Genomic DNA, 17,576 nt, shown 5'->3' on the forward strand with positions numbered 1-17,576 from the left:
GGGAAGCCCACCTTTCGGCTCCAAACCCACAGGAAGCAGAAATGAAAGGAAAACTCGGGATACCGCTCTATGTGAGCAGCGCTCGGGAGACTTGGCTTCGCGCAGGTTTCCAGCACAGCCGCATTCCCTCGTACTCCCTCTCGCCCGGGATTCCCCCGTCTCTAACGCCGCTAATCGGGGGCTTTCTCCTCTAATTTTCAACGTTTTTCTCACAGGAATAAAGTGCCCGGGACGCTCCCCGCCGCCGCTTGGGGTGAGGCTACGAGCGGGTGGCAAAGCGCCGGCTGAGGCGAGCGTCAGGCGCCGCCCGCCCGCGCGGTGGGCGGGAAGGCGGCGGGAGGTGAGGGGCGGCTGCGCTGCCCGCCTCCCCGCAGCAGGGCGGCTGCGCGCCCGCCTGCCCTGGGCCGGGCGGCGGCATCGGCGGCATCGGCAGCGGTCTGCAGCGGCCGGGGCGGCGGGTCTGGGCTGCGCTAACCCGGTAGGTGCCTTCCCGCCGCGGGGGCCGACACCGGCGGGAGGTCGGGCCCGCGGAAGCTGTCGCCAGGCTGCTGGCGGGGTGAAGCGCGGAGGGCGGAACGGGCGTTTTTAATTACAGAAAATGGTGAACAACTTGGCGGTTACAGCCTGTAAAAGGCCGGCGGCCAAGCCGTGAGATTCTGCGGCGACCTAAAAATAACCTGATATTTTTGTATTGGGCAACACTCCTGCTCTTAGGCCTGGAGATAATAGTTTCATCCATATATGTTTCCAGGCAAGTGCAATTCATTTTAGGGCACGCCCAGTTTAAAAGTCCCAAAATCCTGTTTCTAACTGGAACAGCCCAAGAGGAGAAGGGTGCTGGCGTGTGCGGCGCGGGCGGCGGGGTGAAGGGCTGGCTGAGTACGCAACGGCCTCTAGGGCTGTTCATATTTGGGTACTTCTTCAAATGCCTCCGTATGCATAAAGCATGGGGCTGATTAACAGCATGGAGTGCTGACCAAATGCTTACAAAAAAATCAATGATAGGCAATTGTTCAGTGTATTTAAAGCCAGTTGAAATAACAGAGCTGTTAATGGCAACGGAAGGACATTTTAAAGTTATCTTGAAAGTTCCTTTTCTGTCGTTTTATACCCTCGTGTTTTGGGTACCGCTAACGTAGTAGTCATTTGTGTGTTTGGCAGAAAGGTGGACTTGACTCAGAAGGGTCATTTCTGTGCTTTACTGCTTGCAACTCGAAAAGCTATTTGTATGTTCAAAGCCACAATGTGTTTCCTTGCACGGGGTTTTGAGTCTCAAACGCTTCATACTCTGTGCTAGTGCAGACAAGCTCTCCCATTCGTTTCACGAATTTTGCATCGCTGTTCTCTAACACTCTGGCTAATGCAGTGCATTACCCCAGCTGTGCTTGCAGACAAACTGGATGTGATTTCTGCCACGACGTTTGCAGTAGTGATGCACTGGAAGGGAGCTGAAGTAAAGGCTTCTCATTAGAAGATCTGTACTTGGTAAGAACAGGTTTGTCAAAGGTAGCCAGTGAGTTGAGACGTTTCTGGGTTTTTTAATCTCGTTTTTTATCAGAGCTGTTACTTTGACTCACTAAACCTGTTTTCTTGCCGGTGCACGGTGCAGATGAGAATAGACGTTTGCTTCACAAGCATTGGTTGGGTGTTTGGAAAGCACAGTAGTTCTGTAATGTGCTACAGGATGGTAATGTAGCAGTGCGGTTGTTCTGGACCATGTTATGTGGCTTTGTGCCTGTATTTCATAAAAATGATAACAATATGTTAAGGTGCACAGCCTGTATAGTTGCTTAGGTTAAATTTCAAATCTGTGTTTTAAAAGAATGTTAATCTGAAAAAAGCGATTTATCTCTTAAAAGAAAAAACTGCTTGTTACTGTTACAGGTATCCTGCTAGATGGCTTTGGCTGATGTGGTATTAAACCAAAAGGGATTTAGTATTATACCAGGGAGGTGGGGGTCATTCTTGCTCTAATGGTTCTCTACAAGAAGCATTCTCTGCTTCCTCTGTTCTAGGGCAGTTCCTGTTCCCCTGTCCTCTGCTGAAGTGGTGCAGAGGGCTGTGTTTGAGCTGAAACAGCCACCAAGAAGTAGCTGGAGGTGCTCCAGTCGTCCCTGCTTTTGCTGACTAGAGTAGAGCTTTGCTATCATTCAGCTCTTTGGGATGAATTAAGGCAGGTTTCAATGCTGAGGCAGCTGTGGGGTCTTGCTCAAGGGTCCTGACAAACCAGGCGTGTTTCTTAACGACAGACACCCTACAGAAAGAAGAAACAAGTCGTGTTTTACCAGCACTGTGATGTGAATTTTGCCCTCTGTTTATCTGTGTTTGCATATGCACTGTGCTTGGCAGCACAGTGGATTGTCCTTGCAACCCACCTGCCCTTCTTGGTGGTGTGGTTCTTGGATATAAAGGCAAGAGAAAGAAAAATACTTCAGACTGCCATTGGAAGAGCCCAAAAAATAATAGAGACTTGAGCAGATGTAATAACTGTCTGTATTTTAGATTATCTTCATTTTGAATCACATAGTACAAAGTTGATTAAAAAAATGGAATGCATTTTCAAAGTAGATTGGAGAGGGTAGTGTTTAAATTACAGGTCGTGTGTGATAATGTAGGGTTGCAGGCTAGGTTCCATGCAGTCTGTCTCTCTTCGCTGCTTAGCCCTAGGAAAGCTGCTGTAATGGATATTAAAGACTAAGTAATGAAAATGTAGCAGCAATAGAAGCGGGGGCTCCTAGATAGTACGGCTTTATGCCATGATGCAGAAGTACAGAATATAAGCCTTGGGATGAAGCTCAGGCTTTTTTATAAGGCTTTTGGTCAAATAAACTGCAAGGTTTAGAACAGTGTTTCTAGAGTTTAAAGTTTGGTCATTGAATTCTGTTTTAAAGAGCATATTATGTGAGGATGGTTTTTAGTAAATACACTTCCAAAGTAAACACCACAAGTCCTTTACAAGAAGTATGGTTCCAAGAAAAACTGGCAGAGTTTTATAAACACCATTAGCTTTAAATACAAACTGATTTGTGTGATAATGTTCCATTTACACAGCAAGTCACAGAAATCATGAATGTTGGCAGTCACTGCTGCATAAACCTGCATTCCTGTTGCTGTTTCTTTTTGGACCATCTCAGACCTGATGGATCTGCTGATGTGTCTTTGACTGCAGTAGTAGAAATGAGTGCAGGACAGCAGCTGTGGGCATTGAGGCTAGTCTAGTGCTATAGTACATCCTGGAGATAGTCCTGTACTTGAAGCATCATTTTACGTCTGCTATTTGTGTGTGCTGACAAGCTGTAGAGAGTAACGTTCTCAGATGCTCGTTAGACTCCAGTAAGACGATTGCAGTAAAAATGGTAGTGGCAACTGAGGATACCTTCCCCTTCCAGTTTTGCGCTACTGCCTCTTCCCAGAAATGACAGCTCTCGCGTGGTCTTTGCTAGAAGAGCAGATTATATGAACGCTCCAAAGCTGCTTCAGTGCAAAGTCAGATGAGTTGGCTCAGACCTCCTTCAGCAGTGGTTAGCTGTAGCTGATGCTGCCTGATGCAGGTGGAGTTCTGGTGTTAGCTGTGCTGCTAGCTGAGCTGTGGGAATGCTACCTCCATCAGAAAGGCAGTAACCAACAACGTCATGCTGCTGGTGAAACCTGCCATACGTTACGGCACTGTTTCTGTGGTGACCATCCTCTCAGTAGCTGTGGTGTAAGGTCTGCAGCGATGAATACTGCTGTAGGAGTGTAATTATCTGGTACTATTTAATGGAGAAAGAAAGTTGAATGTGCACAGAGCTGAAGAAGTACAGTGAAGCAAAGCTGAAAACCTTGGTTTATAGCTGTCTTTTTAGGCTGGCTGTGTGAAAATCCCTGATTTAGCTGGTTGGGTGAGGTTGCTCTAGAACTAAGCAATTGATGGGACACTTGGAAGTCTCTGCTTTAAGTTTGATGCTGTTGCATAGCCAGTGTCTGGGCCAAATTTTGAAAATTCTAACTAATCCTCTATTTTGTAGGTGCAGGTATTTTCAAAGTACCTAGGTAGACTTCCACCTCTTCCCAGGGCTTTGATCATTCCTACATCTCATTTTTCTAGCTTGTAAAACAGATGATACTTCCGTTAGATGGATGTGGGAAGGGAGGGTCATACTTATATAATATTGAGAACAAATTAAGTGCAATATTCTGTAAGCTCAAATTGTTGTTTTCAGGGCTCCAGGACCAAAAGGATTTTAAGCTATATGTCGTGTGAAACAAATCAAGATAGGCTGCTTTGCGTAGTCTGCTTCTGCCCTCTAATCAAGAACAAAACAGGCAGACGTGATTGTAATACACTCACAGTACCCATCTGAAGAGCCAGCAAAATGCACTGCAGCAGACTTGCCAGCAAATATTTGTTTAAACTCAGCTAAATCTGTATGAAGATTTGGATGATTATTTTGCATTCATCTAACCCCTTCCTGTTTTTCATGCGGCAGAACAATGTGAATAATCAAAGCTAAAATGAGGAGAAAAATATTCCCGTTAATTTGGGGGGGCCTGGAAGTTTGTGCTTGTGCTACTGGTTTCTGACTGCTTCAAAGAAAATACCCTTAAGCGCTGATAGTGGTTTAAGAGTCATGGTGTAGTTTGTAAATCTGCTTTATTATTTTTAAGGAGAAAAACGTACAGTAAAATCAAGCAGTAGCCCAGTCCCTTGTGTGTCTGTCCCTTTCCAGCCTTCCCCTGGGTAAGCCTACGCTGGCTTTTTGTTCTGATCAGAAAAGCGCTTCTGAAGTGACTCTCCTGATCATCTCAGTAAATTGTACTTTGATTCATGTTGAAAAGCAGTCTCGGAGCTTGCAAATTAAACTCCTTGGGCATGAAACTTAACTGGAGAACAGAGCACAGCCACTGGTGGTATCTGCTCCCTGAGACCAACCATGCTGCTCTACAGACCTGCCCCCAGTTCACCGCATACTTGTGGTGTGGAAGAAGCTGTGCTCTGTGGATGCCTGCTGGGTTCTTGCGGAGGCATTAGATTCTCCTGGTGAGTTTTAATGAGTCAGGTTGTTCTTTGCTGTCAGCTTGGTTGTGATCAGATTTGCTGATTGACCTCAGCATTGAATAAAAATGCAACAGGAAACAGTGGAGTGACCTGGAAAGCTCCAAGCAGGATACAGTCATAGGGGAATCAGTTGTATGTTGTTGTACTCCCAATAGAAGAAATAATTAACAAAAGTGTGTGGCAGAAAGGTCATTTCACTTCAGTCTGTGTGTTCTCTTCAGCGTGGTCTGAGCTTTTGATGTGATTGGGTATTAAAGGCATTACAGGAAGTCATTAAATTTGGCATAGACAGGTGTTAGAGACTTCACAAAATGACACTGAAACCTAGACTTAGTGCAGTTAATGAGAACAGAGTTTCAGAAAATGTGAACTATCAGCAATTAGAAAAACATGTGAATAGGGATGGATTATTGTTCTGTGAAGGTTTATTTGCTCTTTGAAGCAGCTGGTATTAGATGAATCATGGACCTGTTCCACTCTGGCTGTTCCTACCTTCCTTGATAGCTAGAAAACTCCATAGACATGTATTTGATTATGCAAGTGTGCTCAGCAGGAAAAGGACAAGAGTTCAGAGGAAAAAAAAAAAAGAGCTTTAAGTGCAAGAGTATCCAGGAAATATCCTGGCAGTGTGGAAAGGGAGCCTGGGCTAGAGAGAAACACTGTGAAGCAAAGGCATCACACTGAACGGGAGGCAGGAATGCTGGCAGGTAACACCAGTTTCCTACTCAGGCATATATCCCTAGCTTTCTGCTTGGCAGCATATGTTATATATGGTGGACTAAAATGAGCCCTTGCACAGAAGGTGCAGTGTCACTCCAGGGATGTCACGGCCACCTGCCCCCTGTGTTTCAGAGGCCTCCTTGCTGAAGCTGTGTTGTGGGGTGGGAGGGGGAGACTTTATAGATCTAGAAACTGGCAAACTCTTCTCTCTGAAAGTCGGCGTTGGTGTCCTGCCGCCAGTGGCTCTGGACTGTGAAATGTGGAAGAATGGAAACTGTTTGCATCTGTGTGGCTGGTAAGGTGTGAAAGACACAATACTCATCTTCTGTAGCTTGGGACTGTAGGAGTTTATTTCTGTTTGAGTTCTGCTGAATCATCACAAACTGTTTCTTGGGCGGAGGCTGCTGGGCACATTCCTGTTGTAAGATCTCCAGGGATGGAACCCGAGCTCCAGGAAAAATACTTCCATGATTCACCTATCTTTTTTTTATAGCACGTCTGTTGCAGTAGTCAGGCTGTGCAGTCTGTGCTCTGCCTCCCTGAAACTGGTGTCATTAATTTGGAAAAGCTACGGTAGGACGGGAGACTTTGCAGAGCTGCAGTTTTGATACCCGTATGGAACTCCCCATATTGTTTACTCTAACATTGTTTAATGTGACAGAAGGCCTCAGTGAAATATCTACCTAGAATGTCACCTTCTGGGCTTAGAAGTAGTTGATCAGATGTTAATAAAAACCCATTACCTGTCTGCCTCGCACTGTTGCTTTTACTTTCAATTTGCTTAGTTTACTTTGGAGCTAGGACCAAACCTACCTATTCTGTTCTCTTAGGATCCAGGAGGCTACAAAAATTTAAAATAACCAGTGACAAAATCAAGCTTTTTAACCTCTTTGGAAAAGAACTATTAACCAGGGAGAATATTTTTTCCTTTAAGCTCTATGCTTAAAGCAAACACATCTCAGAGACTTGATGCTGTTGAGCAGACTGCTGTATCTGCTGTCTTTGGAGTTGGAAGAGGATTGTTTAGATCACACAAGACTGGTCCAAAGTGAAATCCCTTCACAGAGTGTAAAAGAAGGGTTGAGGCACCCCTTACACATACCTCCTCTTGTCTCTCTAGTCTACTAGTGAGTGCACTTGGGCAGCAGCAGTGGAATGGCAGCCCTCCTTTCTTGGCCTCTTTTGTACTTTGTCCTTCCGAGGACATCCTGGGTAGCCTGGGCAACGTGCTTTGCACTTTCAGCAGCACGCTTTGCACTGTGGACAGTTTGCTATATGTGAGCTAAAAGCTAACTTAAATCTTGGCAGTGGCGGGACAATTTTCTGTGTTGCCCCAATAATACTCTCTAATTCCTTTGGCCATTAATTTTGTATAAAATATCCTTGAGAAGACTTGTCCTGAAAAAATTTGAAAACGCGACTGCGGTGTTTGAGATAAAACTCCCTCGAGTTTCTAAGACCAGTGTTGTGAAACTCAGAATTTCAGATAAGGAAGGATAAAAACAGTCAGAGGAGCAGATAGAAGCATTAACAAATGTCAGCCATAGGCAGCAGATAGTGTTTGCAGTCCCTCAGATTTTATAGTATTATTCTATACTTGGTTATCTCCTTTTCTCAATCTTGTAGCAATTTAAAAACTGAGTGCCTTCTGGAAACCCAGATCTAGCACTGAGGTGTTCAAAACCACATGTAGGTACTTGGGGATCGTTTTTATAGAGCCATATGCATTTTTTTTTTCTGCCAGTGTACTGACATCAGTTTCATGCATCATTTGTTCTTTTAATAACAACCCTTTTATTTTTTTTTTTCTCTCCCACCCAGCTTCTTCCCTCCATTTGCATGTGCATTGGAATAGTGGCAGTTTTAATCATTGCAGGAGTTAAACCGACCTCCCACAAACATGGCAGACGAGGACCTTATTTTTCGTATGGAAGGGATTGATAATGCTGGATCAACTACAGCGAACTCTGGAAATTATCTTGATGCTGATAGTGATGATGAAGACAATTATTTTATCTGTCCAATAACTGATGATCCAGTTTCTAACAAGTCTGCTAGTATCAAAGTTGACAATTATTATAGCAACTTAGCAAAAACTGAACAGTACAGTTCAAGTTCTTCTCCTAGAAACTCTTTTAGCTTTAAGGTAAGTATTGGCTCCAGCCTTCAATAAGGTTTTGGTTTTACTTAGTTGGCATGAGAGATTCTCTAACTGCTTCACCTCTTGTAACTAAGACTTTTCAATAAAAAAATACACCTGTTTTTTCCAGACCTGCAGTTAATTCCATTAAGCCAGTAGACTGACACTGCCATTGAATTGCTTACTGTCCCTTTTAGTTCAGTGGGAGGTCTTCATCTACAAAGGCAGCAGATTCCAGGCGAACAATTCACTGCCATTATGATCAAACCATTAAAAAAGCAATACTTTGTTTGATTGGGAAATTTAAAAGATGATAACTTGTAAGCTAAATTGGGGCCCGGCAGAAGATAGTTTATTATGGATTTTGCCAAGCAGAGTTAACAATCCATAGTATTTTTATTTGGACAAATAAAATTGTAAATGATAAAATTGTAATGTTAGGTTTTCAGGCTTTAGTTCCTTCTTACGGAGCTTTTAACATGCTGACTCCCGTGCTTGGGCGTGAAGTGTCACGCTGGCAGTAGTTCCTGACAGTGTACTCGAGCAGTATCTGACCTTTTTAAAATGAACAGCAACCACAGCATTGCAGAGAGGTCAAAGGGGCCATAGTTGGTGCTTCCTTGGCAGTGTGTCCTGTTCCACTCGGCTCCCTTTGCACAGATCAGGCCAGGCAAGGGAAGGCGAACCCACAGGCAACGGAGCCTCAAGAACAGAAGTGACGTTCACTGTATAGGATTTAATGTGTTTTATTAACACATTTCTTGTTATAAATATTAACATATTATTCATTTAATAGATACTCTAAATTTTGGTTATGCCTAATGCATGCTTTATTCCTGGAGAGATACCAGATGGTTTATTTCAGTCAGCTAACATATTAAGTAACACATTAAAAATGAAACTGTCTTGTCTGCAGGAAGATTTTTACCAAGGCTAGTTAATAGAAACATTAAAAGGTATGCATTCCTAAGGAAGGCGAAGAGTAAAAGTTTAGTATAGACAAGGGTATGCTATGCTAAGCAAGGTAAGAGCTCATAGGGAGCTTAGTCTTCATTTGTGTGTACATTTTAGCACGTACTAAACACTTGCCTCTGGGTTTGCAGTGTGACTTCTGAGTCACTGTGGCCTGAGATAAAACTGATAAGGACTTAAGAAATTGCAATTATTTCCTTCCTCGTAAGCTATCATGTTGCTTCTGCAGAATATATGTGCCCATGCTTTGGGCTCCACAATGTCTAGTTTGGCATTTTAGATCCTATCACAGATAAAATGCATTGGGTTGAGATGTGGAGCAACAAGTCTCCATCTGCTGCTTAAGCTGGAGAAATAGTGACTTCCAACACAGAGTGAAGCAGCCAGCCAGGACTGATAACATCTTAAACCACCACAGCCTGGTCTGATCAGAGTCCACCTCTCGACCCCAAAGCTGATGGTAGTGAGACTAATGGCCATTAGTCTCTGAAATGCAGAGACAGACAGAAGTGTTGCTATTAACTCTCTGCCTTCAAACAGGACTCAGCAATGTTTAATTAACTGGTTAATAGGCAAGACCCTTTTAACACATGTTTTCCAATTACGAAAATTGCCAACTTACCTCAATAGGTTTGTTCACAGATGTTCTAAGAATGAACTTAAATTAGGAATATAAATTGAAGAGTGGCTTTTAAGTGGAAAAAAATATTTTTTTTTTAATTAACAAAGAGAACAGAGACTCTTTGTCAATCATTTGTCTTATCACATGTATTTTCCTACTTTTATGTTTCTCATGCATCCTTTAGAATGACACACAGCATCGTTCTAAGCACGGCTCTGTGGTTGACCATAGTCGGGTAGGTTAAAAAGAAAATGTGAACACCATATCTAATAGATGCATTAAGACTTTCTTTTTTTCCTTTTATGGCCTTTTTTGTTCATTATTTTATTGTCTGGGAGAACTGCTTGCCTCAGTCCATAAAAGTCATCAAGTCAAAACTAAAAAAGATCTCTTACATGAAATAATATGCATCTTTTGTTCTCTACCCTGAAATATTGATTCTTTTAAAGCGCATATCTGTAGTTGTTTCTTCACAGTATTTCCTACTGTGGACAAGAATAGAATGGATGCAAGACATCTACTTACTCTGTATGGCAGCCGTATGCCTACAGCAGGAGAAAAACTGCACTGTTAGCACCATTGCCATGAAGTCCAACTTCTGTTTGTTTGCAGATGAGAATACAGCTTTTGTACAAAGCACCTCACAAGATCAAGCACAAGTAATTAATTAAATTTAAGTCATTACCTAGCATGGACACAGATCACCTTTTGGAGAGGGACCCTACTCAAGAATGATTTGACATAGATAATTGACCAAGCAATTCTGCTTGTTTCTGTCTCTCCCTATTTCTTTCATATATATTCAAGTACAGAAGTTCCCAGGTCCATATGAAATGTGTATCATCACATGATCTGAGGCAACTTCATTTTCTTATGAAACATGTAGGAAATCTTTCTCAGCATGTCTTATAAACTTGTTTTATTTATTGTAGTATTGTGTTCATTTTGTGGTTTTATTGTCAGAAAAGGGAGCATTCAAATTGTTTGCAAGGTATGCAGATTTACAGCTGAAATAAAAATAAACATGAACTATTTAAAAGCTCAGCTGCTTCAAAAACTTCCTTGATGTCATTGCTGACACCAGTTTATACCGTATTTTTTTTAAAGTTTTGACTGAGATCTAAATTCCAAAGAAAAAAATAAACCACCAATATTTTAAAAGTTACTGTTTCTGCATACTTGAAATTCAGTCAGAGGGGCAGTAACAAAATCTCAGAGCTCGGTGTTTTTCTGGTGGGGGTGCAGAGTGGCCTTTTCTCATGCTCACCTTGCAGAAGGCCTTTGGCACATCACAGGATCATATCTCCAGTTCTCTTGGAACAGTAAAATATAAAAAGAGTGAGATCAAAATGAAAAGCATCCAAATTGGCTGGTAGAGGAAGACTGTTTATATTCCAGAAAACTCCTTTGATTTTTTACTGTTGACTTGGTGGAGATTGAAGTAGCTACTTGTCTGGAATCGTTATAATAATCAGTTTTTACAACATTCTTATTTCTTATGCTGAGCACAATTTGGGGGCCTTGGGGTTTACAGAACTTTTTTTCTTCATCCATATTGCTCTATCACTAGTGGACTTTTTTACACTTACACTGCCAGCATATGCTGTTAGTTATACAAAGTTAAAAATCAAAACAGTAAAAGTGAATTAATATCGTCCAGGTGTGACTTTATCACTATTTGCAGTCTATGTTAGAGATATTTGCAAATTACAACAGGTTTTGAGAATTAAATTTGGTATATACTAGACCAGATTCTGTTCTCAGTAACTTTACGGTGGTGCAAATTGCACTGAAACCTGATGCTTTATATTTCTGAACTGTGTGTCATTATACTTGAAGCTATAAAATGTCAGAGTGGTTTTGTGTACTGCTTGGCCTCTAATATGAAGAGTGCTTTGGGGGTTGTATAGTTGTACAACTTCGTAGCATTGGTATCCTGACGTGCTCTAGAAAATGCTGCTGTTGTGAGTTGCTACTGATTATAAATAACCTGCCATTTGTAACTTCTTCAGGAAACCTGGAAACATGCTATTCAGAAAGCTAAGCACATGCCTGATCCATGGGCAGAATTTCATCTTGAGGACATTGAGACGGAACAAGCCACTCGTTACAGGTCTGTGGGTCTTTCTGCTTTTAATGCTGATGTTAAACAGTGTGTGCTGGTTTATGCAAGGGCTGTGTTTGTGTAGTGCAGAATATGTGTAATTATGTGGCTGAAGAACTTTCAGTAATGCCCCAAGCGAGTGTGTCTTAACTGAATCTCCCCAGAATATGTAAATACTGCACATCATCAAAAAATAAAACTTCCATCAAACCGGTTTCACACACTTTCTCTCCCACCTCAGTAGTATCTATGAGGTTCATCATGTAGACAGGAAACAAGGCTGAAAAGTATTTTCTAGTTGATTTATTAATGCTGTAAACTTAATGAGGAAATGAATCCCAGTAAAGAGGCAGCTACTTAGTTTAAATAGTTTAGAAAAAAAAAGGCAACATAACATTCTGTGCCTTTCCCAAAATAGCAGTTTCACTGTTGCCTGTCCATGCAGTATTGCTGCATGTGGCTGGAATTTAAATCCTTATAAAGCCCAGAATAGCTCAGCATGGTGTACGTGCTGATACTGAGTTTGGCCCTTAAAGTATTCTCAGTGCTTTAGCACAGGCTTTGCCAAAACATTTACCCTACTGACACAGGTTTCTGGGTGGAAGGGGTAGGAGTTAGGGGCCAGTTAATTACCACTTAGCATCAGTGTTTGGGGAGGCCTCCCTTCCAATCACAAACACTGTCACGCAGTGCTCTTCTTCCCCATAGACTGCATCTGTCCCTGGTCAGCCACATAGTCCTGAAATGGTTTGCATATTTTAAAATACAAATAAGTGATAATATTGGCTTAGGGCTACTCCAATACCCTATTAAAAAGAGATGGCTCTGATATTCCTGTTTCCACCTCTTTTGTCTGCTACAATCTAGGGTGATACAGAATATATACGGGGGTATATGGGGTGTTTGCATGCATGAAGTACTCAGTCCAGGTTGGGGGAATCAGGCTGGAAGCAATCATGTGTTGGTGACTCAACCGCTGTGGTTCTCAATTTGGCTGTTACTGCGTTGGGAGTTAAGGGGGTGGGGAGAAACCACAGTTGTACTTCTTGTATTATCATAGGGTTGTGCAGAGACTTGCTCCTCCCTTGGTGTGCAGTGTTGGGCAGTTCTTGGCCCGGCTGCTTTTCACAGCCACAGCTGGTGCTGCGTTCTGCTCACATCATCTGCAGCCCTGCGGCAGATCCCCAGCCAGAACCAGGTTTATGCAAGCTCAGGCCTGGGGCTGTCCAGTGTGTAGGGCTTGGTAAGGCTCTTTCGGCCCCTAGGCATCACAGAGGAGATTTAATTTCAAAGCAGATAAAGCCTAGTTTGTAATGTTGCAAAAGTTTAGCTTCTGTAGCGGAATCTGTTCATTGTCAATAGGATTCAGTGTCTCTTCAAAGAGCTATACATATTTCTTCTTTCTCGCCCGAAGTAAAGGGAGCAGGAGTGTGGTGGGAAAACTGGAAGTTTTTGTGTTGGAGTGGCAGCAGCACTTTTTAGCAGTCAGCTAGAGATAAGGGAGGATAGGCACTGGGGATGGGAAGATTTGGGTTCTCTCTGCATTTTTCTAAGAGGCACATCTCCTGATTTTTGCAGGTACAATGCAGTTACTAGGGACTGGGTCGAAGATGAAGTCCTCATCAAGATGGCTTCACAAGTAAGATCACACTATTCTTCATGTTTATTAGCAGCCAAGTTTTTCATTTCCTTCCTGTTACTGAATAGTGGCAACAAGATGTTTTCCTCATTTAGAAGTTTTGAATTCTCGATGTTATTCTTTTCTCCTACCTCTCTTTTTCCTCGGCTCATCCATTATGTTTTGGTGTCCCAACAGCCTTTTCTCCCCAGAGCAGAGTAGAACATGGAGTCAGCCCTTCCCCATCAGCAACATGAGGCATTTGTTCCTTTCCCAATGATCTCCCTCCCATTTCCTGCTGGCCTCATCTCCCTGCCTGGCAATAGTCCTCTATTATTTTGTGTGCTTCCAAATAATTTTTGTTCTTAGGATGAAAACAGACTGAATTTTCAGTATGTGAGGGTAGAAGCTACTGTCACTTTCCAGTTAAATCATGGAGTTGGTGATGTTTTGGAGTCGCCTTGCTCTGTGCTACTGATGTTGTATCTGGCGTCTGGGGAGGTGATGCTCTGTTTGGCACATCCTGTATGGAAGCCTAAATGTGGTGTGCATGAGGTCTGCAAAGCCAGCTTCTCTGGGCAGTCATAGTAGAGCTGACTCCAAACTGGAGAGAGTTTAAATAGCTTCTTTAAAAGACATATCATGTCTGCTCCATGGGATATTGAGGGGGGGGCTTATTCCCAATGTCTTTTCACCAGATTCCTTACACTGCCAGTGGGTTTTCACTTTTCTCTGAGGAGGCAGATGTTGTAGAGAGCCTGTTTGAGAGCTGCTTTGTGCAGGATATAAAGGGGGAAGACATGGTTGTGTCTCTTACGGATTAGAAATTAACTTTGTGGAAATGGCAATGCTGGGTTTTTGTTTTTTCTTTTTCTTTTCCCTAGCCTTTTGGCCGCGGAGCAATGCGAGAGTGTTTCAGAACGTAAGTATCAGCTGGCTTTATCTTTGTTGGCCTCCATGCAGTATTTTCTTCTGTGGTGACTAGAATTTCACTTAGGTGTGGTGAAAATTGTGTAAAGTGCTGGTCCCCATTAGCTCCCTGCTGTGCCTTTCTAAAAGGCATAGCTGAGGGTTTATTCCTGTTTGTGTGACTCCAGCCGCAGCACAGGGAGTGGGGTTTAGAAAGCAGAACCTTCTCTTAAGGGAAGCACAAGCAAGCATGATGCAGGCATCCAGTGAGCTTGCTTTGGAAAGTCAAGCCATTGCCTGTACTGGAACTGCAGTGGGATGGATAACGTGCAATCATGTCCGGTTCCAGCAAGTATAATCAGCCTATCAATTAGCAATTCATAAATTTATGCTGTTTCCTCCATCTCTTGGGAGGCGAAATACTCATAAGTACAGAAGCAGCTCCTTTGTTCCTGTATTCCTAGTGTACTAAAATATCTTTGAATTTGATATGAGGCTGTAGGTGTGTGCAGCCTGAAGGCCAGCTTGAGGCCTATAGTTAGTCAGAGGAAAGGGGAAAGAATAGTTGGATGGTGCAATCTCAACTCAGAAATCCTCCCTCAGTAAAGAAGGTTATCCTCCCAGAGTTTACTTGGGATCACGTGTACCAGAATAATCCTGTTCTGAGTAAGGCAGAGCTTGGATACGAACAGTTACTTTTTCCAGAAGGGTAAAGTGTGGGGGAAGACAGAGGAAGAACTTTTCTTTCCTCAGAGAGTGTTAGCAAATATGGTTGCAGGCATGAGCATCTAGCTATAAATCAGTTTGTGCTACAAGAGTACCGCACCCTTTCCAGGCTCTGGAAATGAATGTTTCCTGGAAAATGTGCATATGTGTGTTTAGGGCCGCTCCCCTGTCTTTCCAGCTGCAGAATCCAGAGAAATTGCATTTCACGTCTGGTTTCACTTCTGGAAAGAGAGAAACTCCTGAATAACAAAACATGATGTTTTGAACTTGAGGAAAAAGAGGGGAAAGTAACCCCTCAGTCCTCCAGTTTGGCATTGTTTCAGTATCAGTTCGTGCTGGTGGCTCTGTTCTTGCAAAGCTGGATAGAGACAGCGGTGAGTGAGGCCTAGGAAGTAACAAATCTTAGCCTGCTGACATTGCTTTTAGCTCTTGTTTCTGAATGACCAAGTTGCCCTTTACAAAATATCTTGAGTAGTGCCATAAACAGAAATTTCTCTTTGCAGCTTTGCCTTAACCTCTTGTACAAAGAAAACATAACTCGTGCATCAGCTTCCTACTCCTGGATTTTCCATAACTCTTAGTGGTGCACTGATATTTCCCAGCTGGAGCTCTCCTAGATTTTTGCAACTCTGCAAGTCTTTACTCATTACAGTGACAGCATTAGCTGCACTTGGCTCAATGAACTTCGGAGAGTGTTGGCTTTGGAAGAGCACATGAGCTGGCTTGTTTTATGCAGAGAAATTTGTTTCTTCAGAGAACTGGAAAGGTTTCAAATCCTGGCTGAAATTCTTATCTCACTTGCTTCTTCCTTCTTTCCAAGGCCTATGTTTTGGTGCCTGTCTGGCTATCCCTGCAGGAGGGCAGGCAATCTGGAGTTGCTTTGCCTTTAGAGTGTCCCTGTACTTCTGTCTCTGCACCACAGTCTTGGGAGGGAGAGAGGAAAGGAAGGAGGGGGAGGGCTGAGGCTTTGAGTGCTGCTACTTGGTTCTCAAAATGTACAATTTGCTATGGCACTAAGAAAGGCTCAGAGAACCATTGTTTGTTACTGAGCAGAATATGGGAACTGCTCAGTAGCCAGCCGTACCTTACTCTAGATACTCCACTTCATACTCCTCCTCCCCCTTCAGACTGGCTTGGCATTGCTGGGGTCTCCAGCAGTACCACTGCTGCCACAGTAGAGGGGTTTTATACCTTTTTGCCATCTCCTCTGTTGAATTGAGTTCTTGGGGGCGGGGGAGAGAACTGCTTTCCCCCTTGTGTCCCCTATAAATGGATGAGGTTGCTCCAGGAAAGAGGACTGTGTCTGCTTTGAAATTCTTGACAACAATGGGGCTTTTTTTCCCCCTTTGACTTGAGCGTTGGCATCTTCTGCAGCCACTGGGTACCTGCTTAATCCATTTGTCGACAGCCAGCAGGTTCTCTGTTGTCAAAGTACTAAAGTCATCACACAGGGGTGACTACTTAGTATCCCCCATGACCCCAGAAGGAAAACTGCACATAACAGTTCTTATGATGAATCATAGAATGCTTTGGGATTGATTGTATGATTCTAAGTCCTTTTTTTTTTTTTTTTATTTCCTTCCCCCCCCCCCCCACTCTTAAGAGATCTGTGGATTAAGGATTTGCACATCATCAAAAGTTAAAAGCTACATCATAAGAAGAACTGTCGTGCAGTTTTCCTTCTGGGGTCATGTGGAATACTAAGTAGTCACCCCTGTGTGGTGAGAAGGCAGCAGTTTGCTCTTATCAGTGGAGAGGGTTTTCTCAGTTCATGATTGAAAGGCCACTCCCTGTTAATGTCTGCAGAAAATAATTGTTGACATTAGAACAGGGCGTGGAGGTGGCACCAACCCTTCATACTCTGGGTTTGAGGGGAGTGGGGAGGGAAAGGAAACAAGAAAGGGAGGAAGTTCAGAGTAGAAGTAGCTGCAGTCGAACCAAAGAGGCACTTTGGCACGTCCCAGCCATTCATATGGGTTGTTGCTTTTTCCCTTGCCCCCTACATGTGCTTCACTTTTCAGCTAGAATATCTGGTAAATGACTGAGGGTAATGCTGATCTCGGGGCCTGGTTCTGTCTGTGCAGGCAAAGAAATGGGGAAGATTGCATTAAAATTCTTGGTTTTCCCTTCTTCAACGATTGATTTGTCTTTCAGGAAAAAGCTGTCCAACTTCTTACACACACAGAACTGGAAAGGTGCCTATAACTACGTTGCCAAGCAATACATAGAGAGTGTGGGCAGGGATGTGTATTTTGAGGATGTCCGACTTCAGATGGAAGCAAAACTCTGGGGAGAAGAGTACAACCGGCACAAGCCACCAAAACAGGTACATTCAAAGATCTTGCTAAAGAAAAATGCAGTCTTGATCTCCTGTTAGATTAGATTTCAAAATAATTTAGAGGGAATTACTTGTTCACTTTCCATTAAATTTAATTGCTTAAATAGATTCTTTTGCCTTACTGTGTTTTCCATTAAATGGTAGCTGATTTTTAATGAAGTAAATGCAGAAATTGCGTTATATTCCCAGAATTAGGGGCTGTGTGTTTGTGAATGTCCGACTGTTCTCAGCTGTTGACTGAAGACCAAAATAAAACGGTGTTTGTATTGCTCTTTTTGATATTTGCCCAGCTGCTTTTGAGATAACCAAAGATGTCACAGAATTTATTGCCAGCAGCAGTCTCAGCAGGCGCTTAACTGTTAGTGCTCCAGGAAGGTAGATGCTTAAAT

The 17,576-nt window shown here is 43.0% G+C and overlaps 1 protein-coding gene across 4 annotated transcripts in view; it reads left to right on the forward strand.

The window, feature by feature from the left end:
• EEF2K (eukaryotic elongation factor 2 kinase) overlaps positions 1–17,576 on the forward strand; it is a 35,846-nt gene that overhangs the window by 2,460 nt on the left and 15,810 nt on the right. The window contains exons 1-7 of one of the 4 annotated variants that reach the window (XM_087733406.1): positions 341–478; positions 7,580–7,904; positions 9,677–9,727; positions 11,505–11,605; positions 13,175–13,235; positions 14,099–14,136; positions 17,004–17,175. In XM_087733406.1, the coding sequence (XP_087589532.1) occupies positions 7,659–7,904; positions 9,677–9,727; positions 11,505–11,605; positions 13,175–13,235; positions 14,099–14,136; positions 17,004–17,175 (669 nt within the window). In that variant the 5' untranslated portion in view covers positions 341–478; positions 7,580–7,658. Of the gene's footprint in view, positions 1–340; positions 479–7,579; positions 7,905–9,676; positions 9,728–9,773; positions 10,152–11,504; positions 11,606–13,174; positions 13,236–14,098; positions 14,137–17,003; positions 17,176–17,576 lie in introns of those variants that run through there. The other 3 variants (XM_087733407.1, XM_087733408.1, XM_087733409.1) reach the window with 3 other exon arrangements.

The sequence above is a fragment of the Nipponia nippon genome, unplaced genomic scaffold, assembly GCF_047370975.1.
Source record: "Nipponia nippon isolate SJK-2023a ecotype South Korea unplaced genomic scaffold, ASM4737097v1 scaffold_5, whole genome shotgun sequence".
NCBI classification, from domain to species: domain Eukaryota; kingdom Metazoa; phylum Chordata; class Aves; order Pelecaniformes; family Threskiornithidae; genus Nipponia; species Nipponia nippon.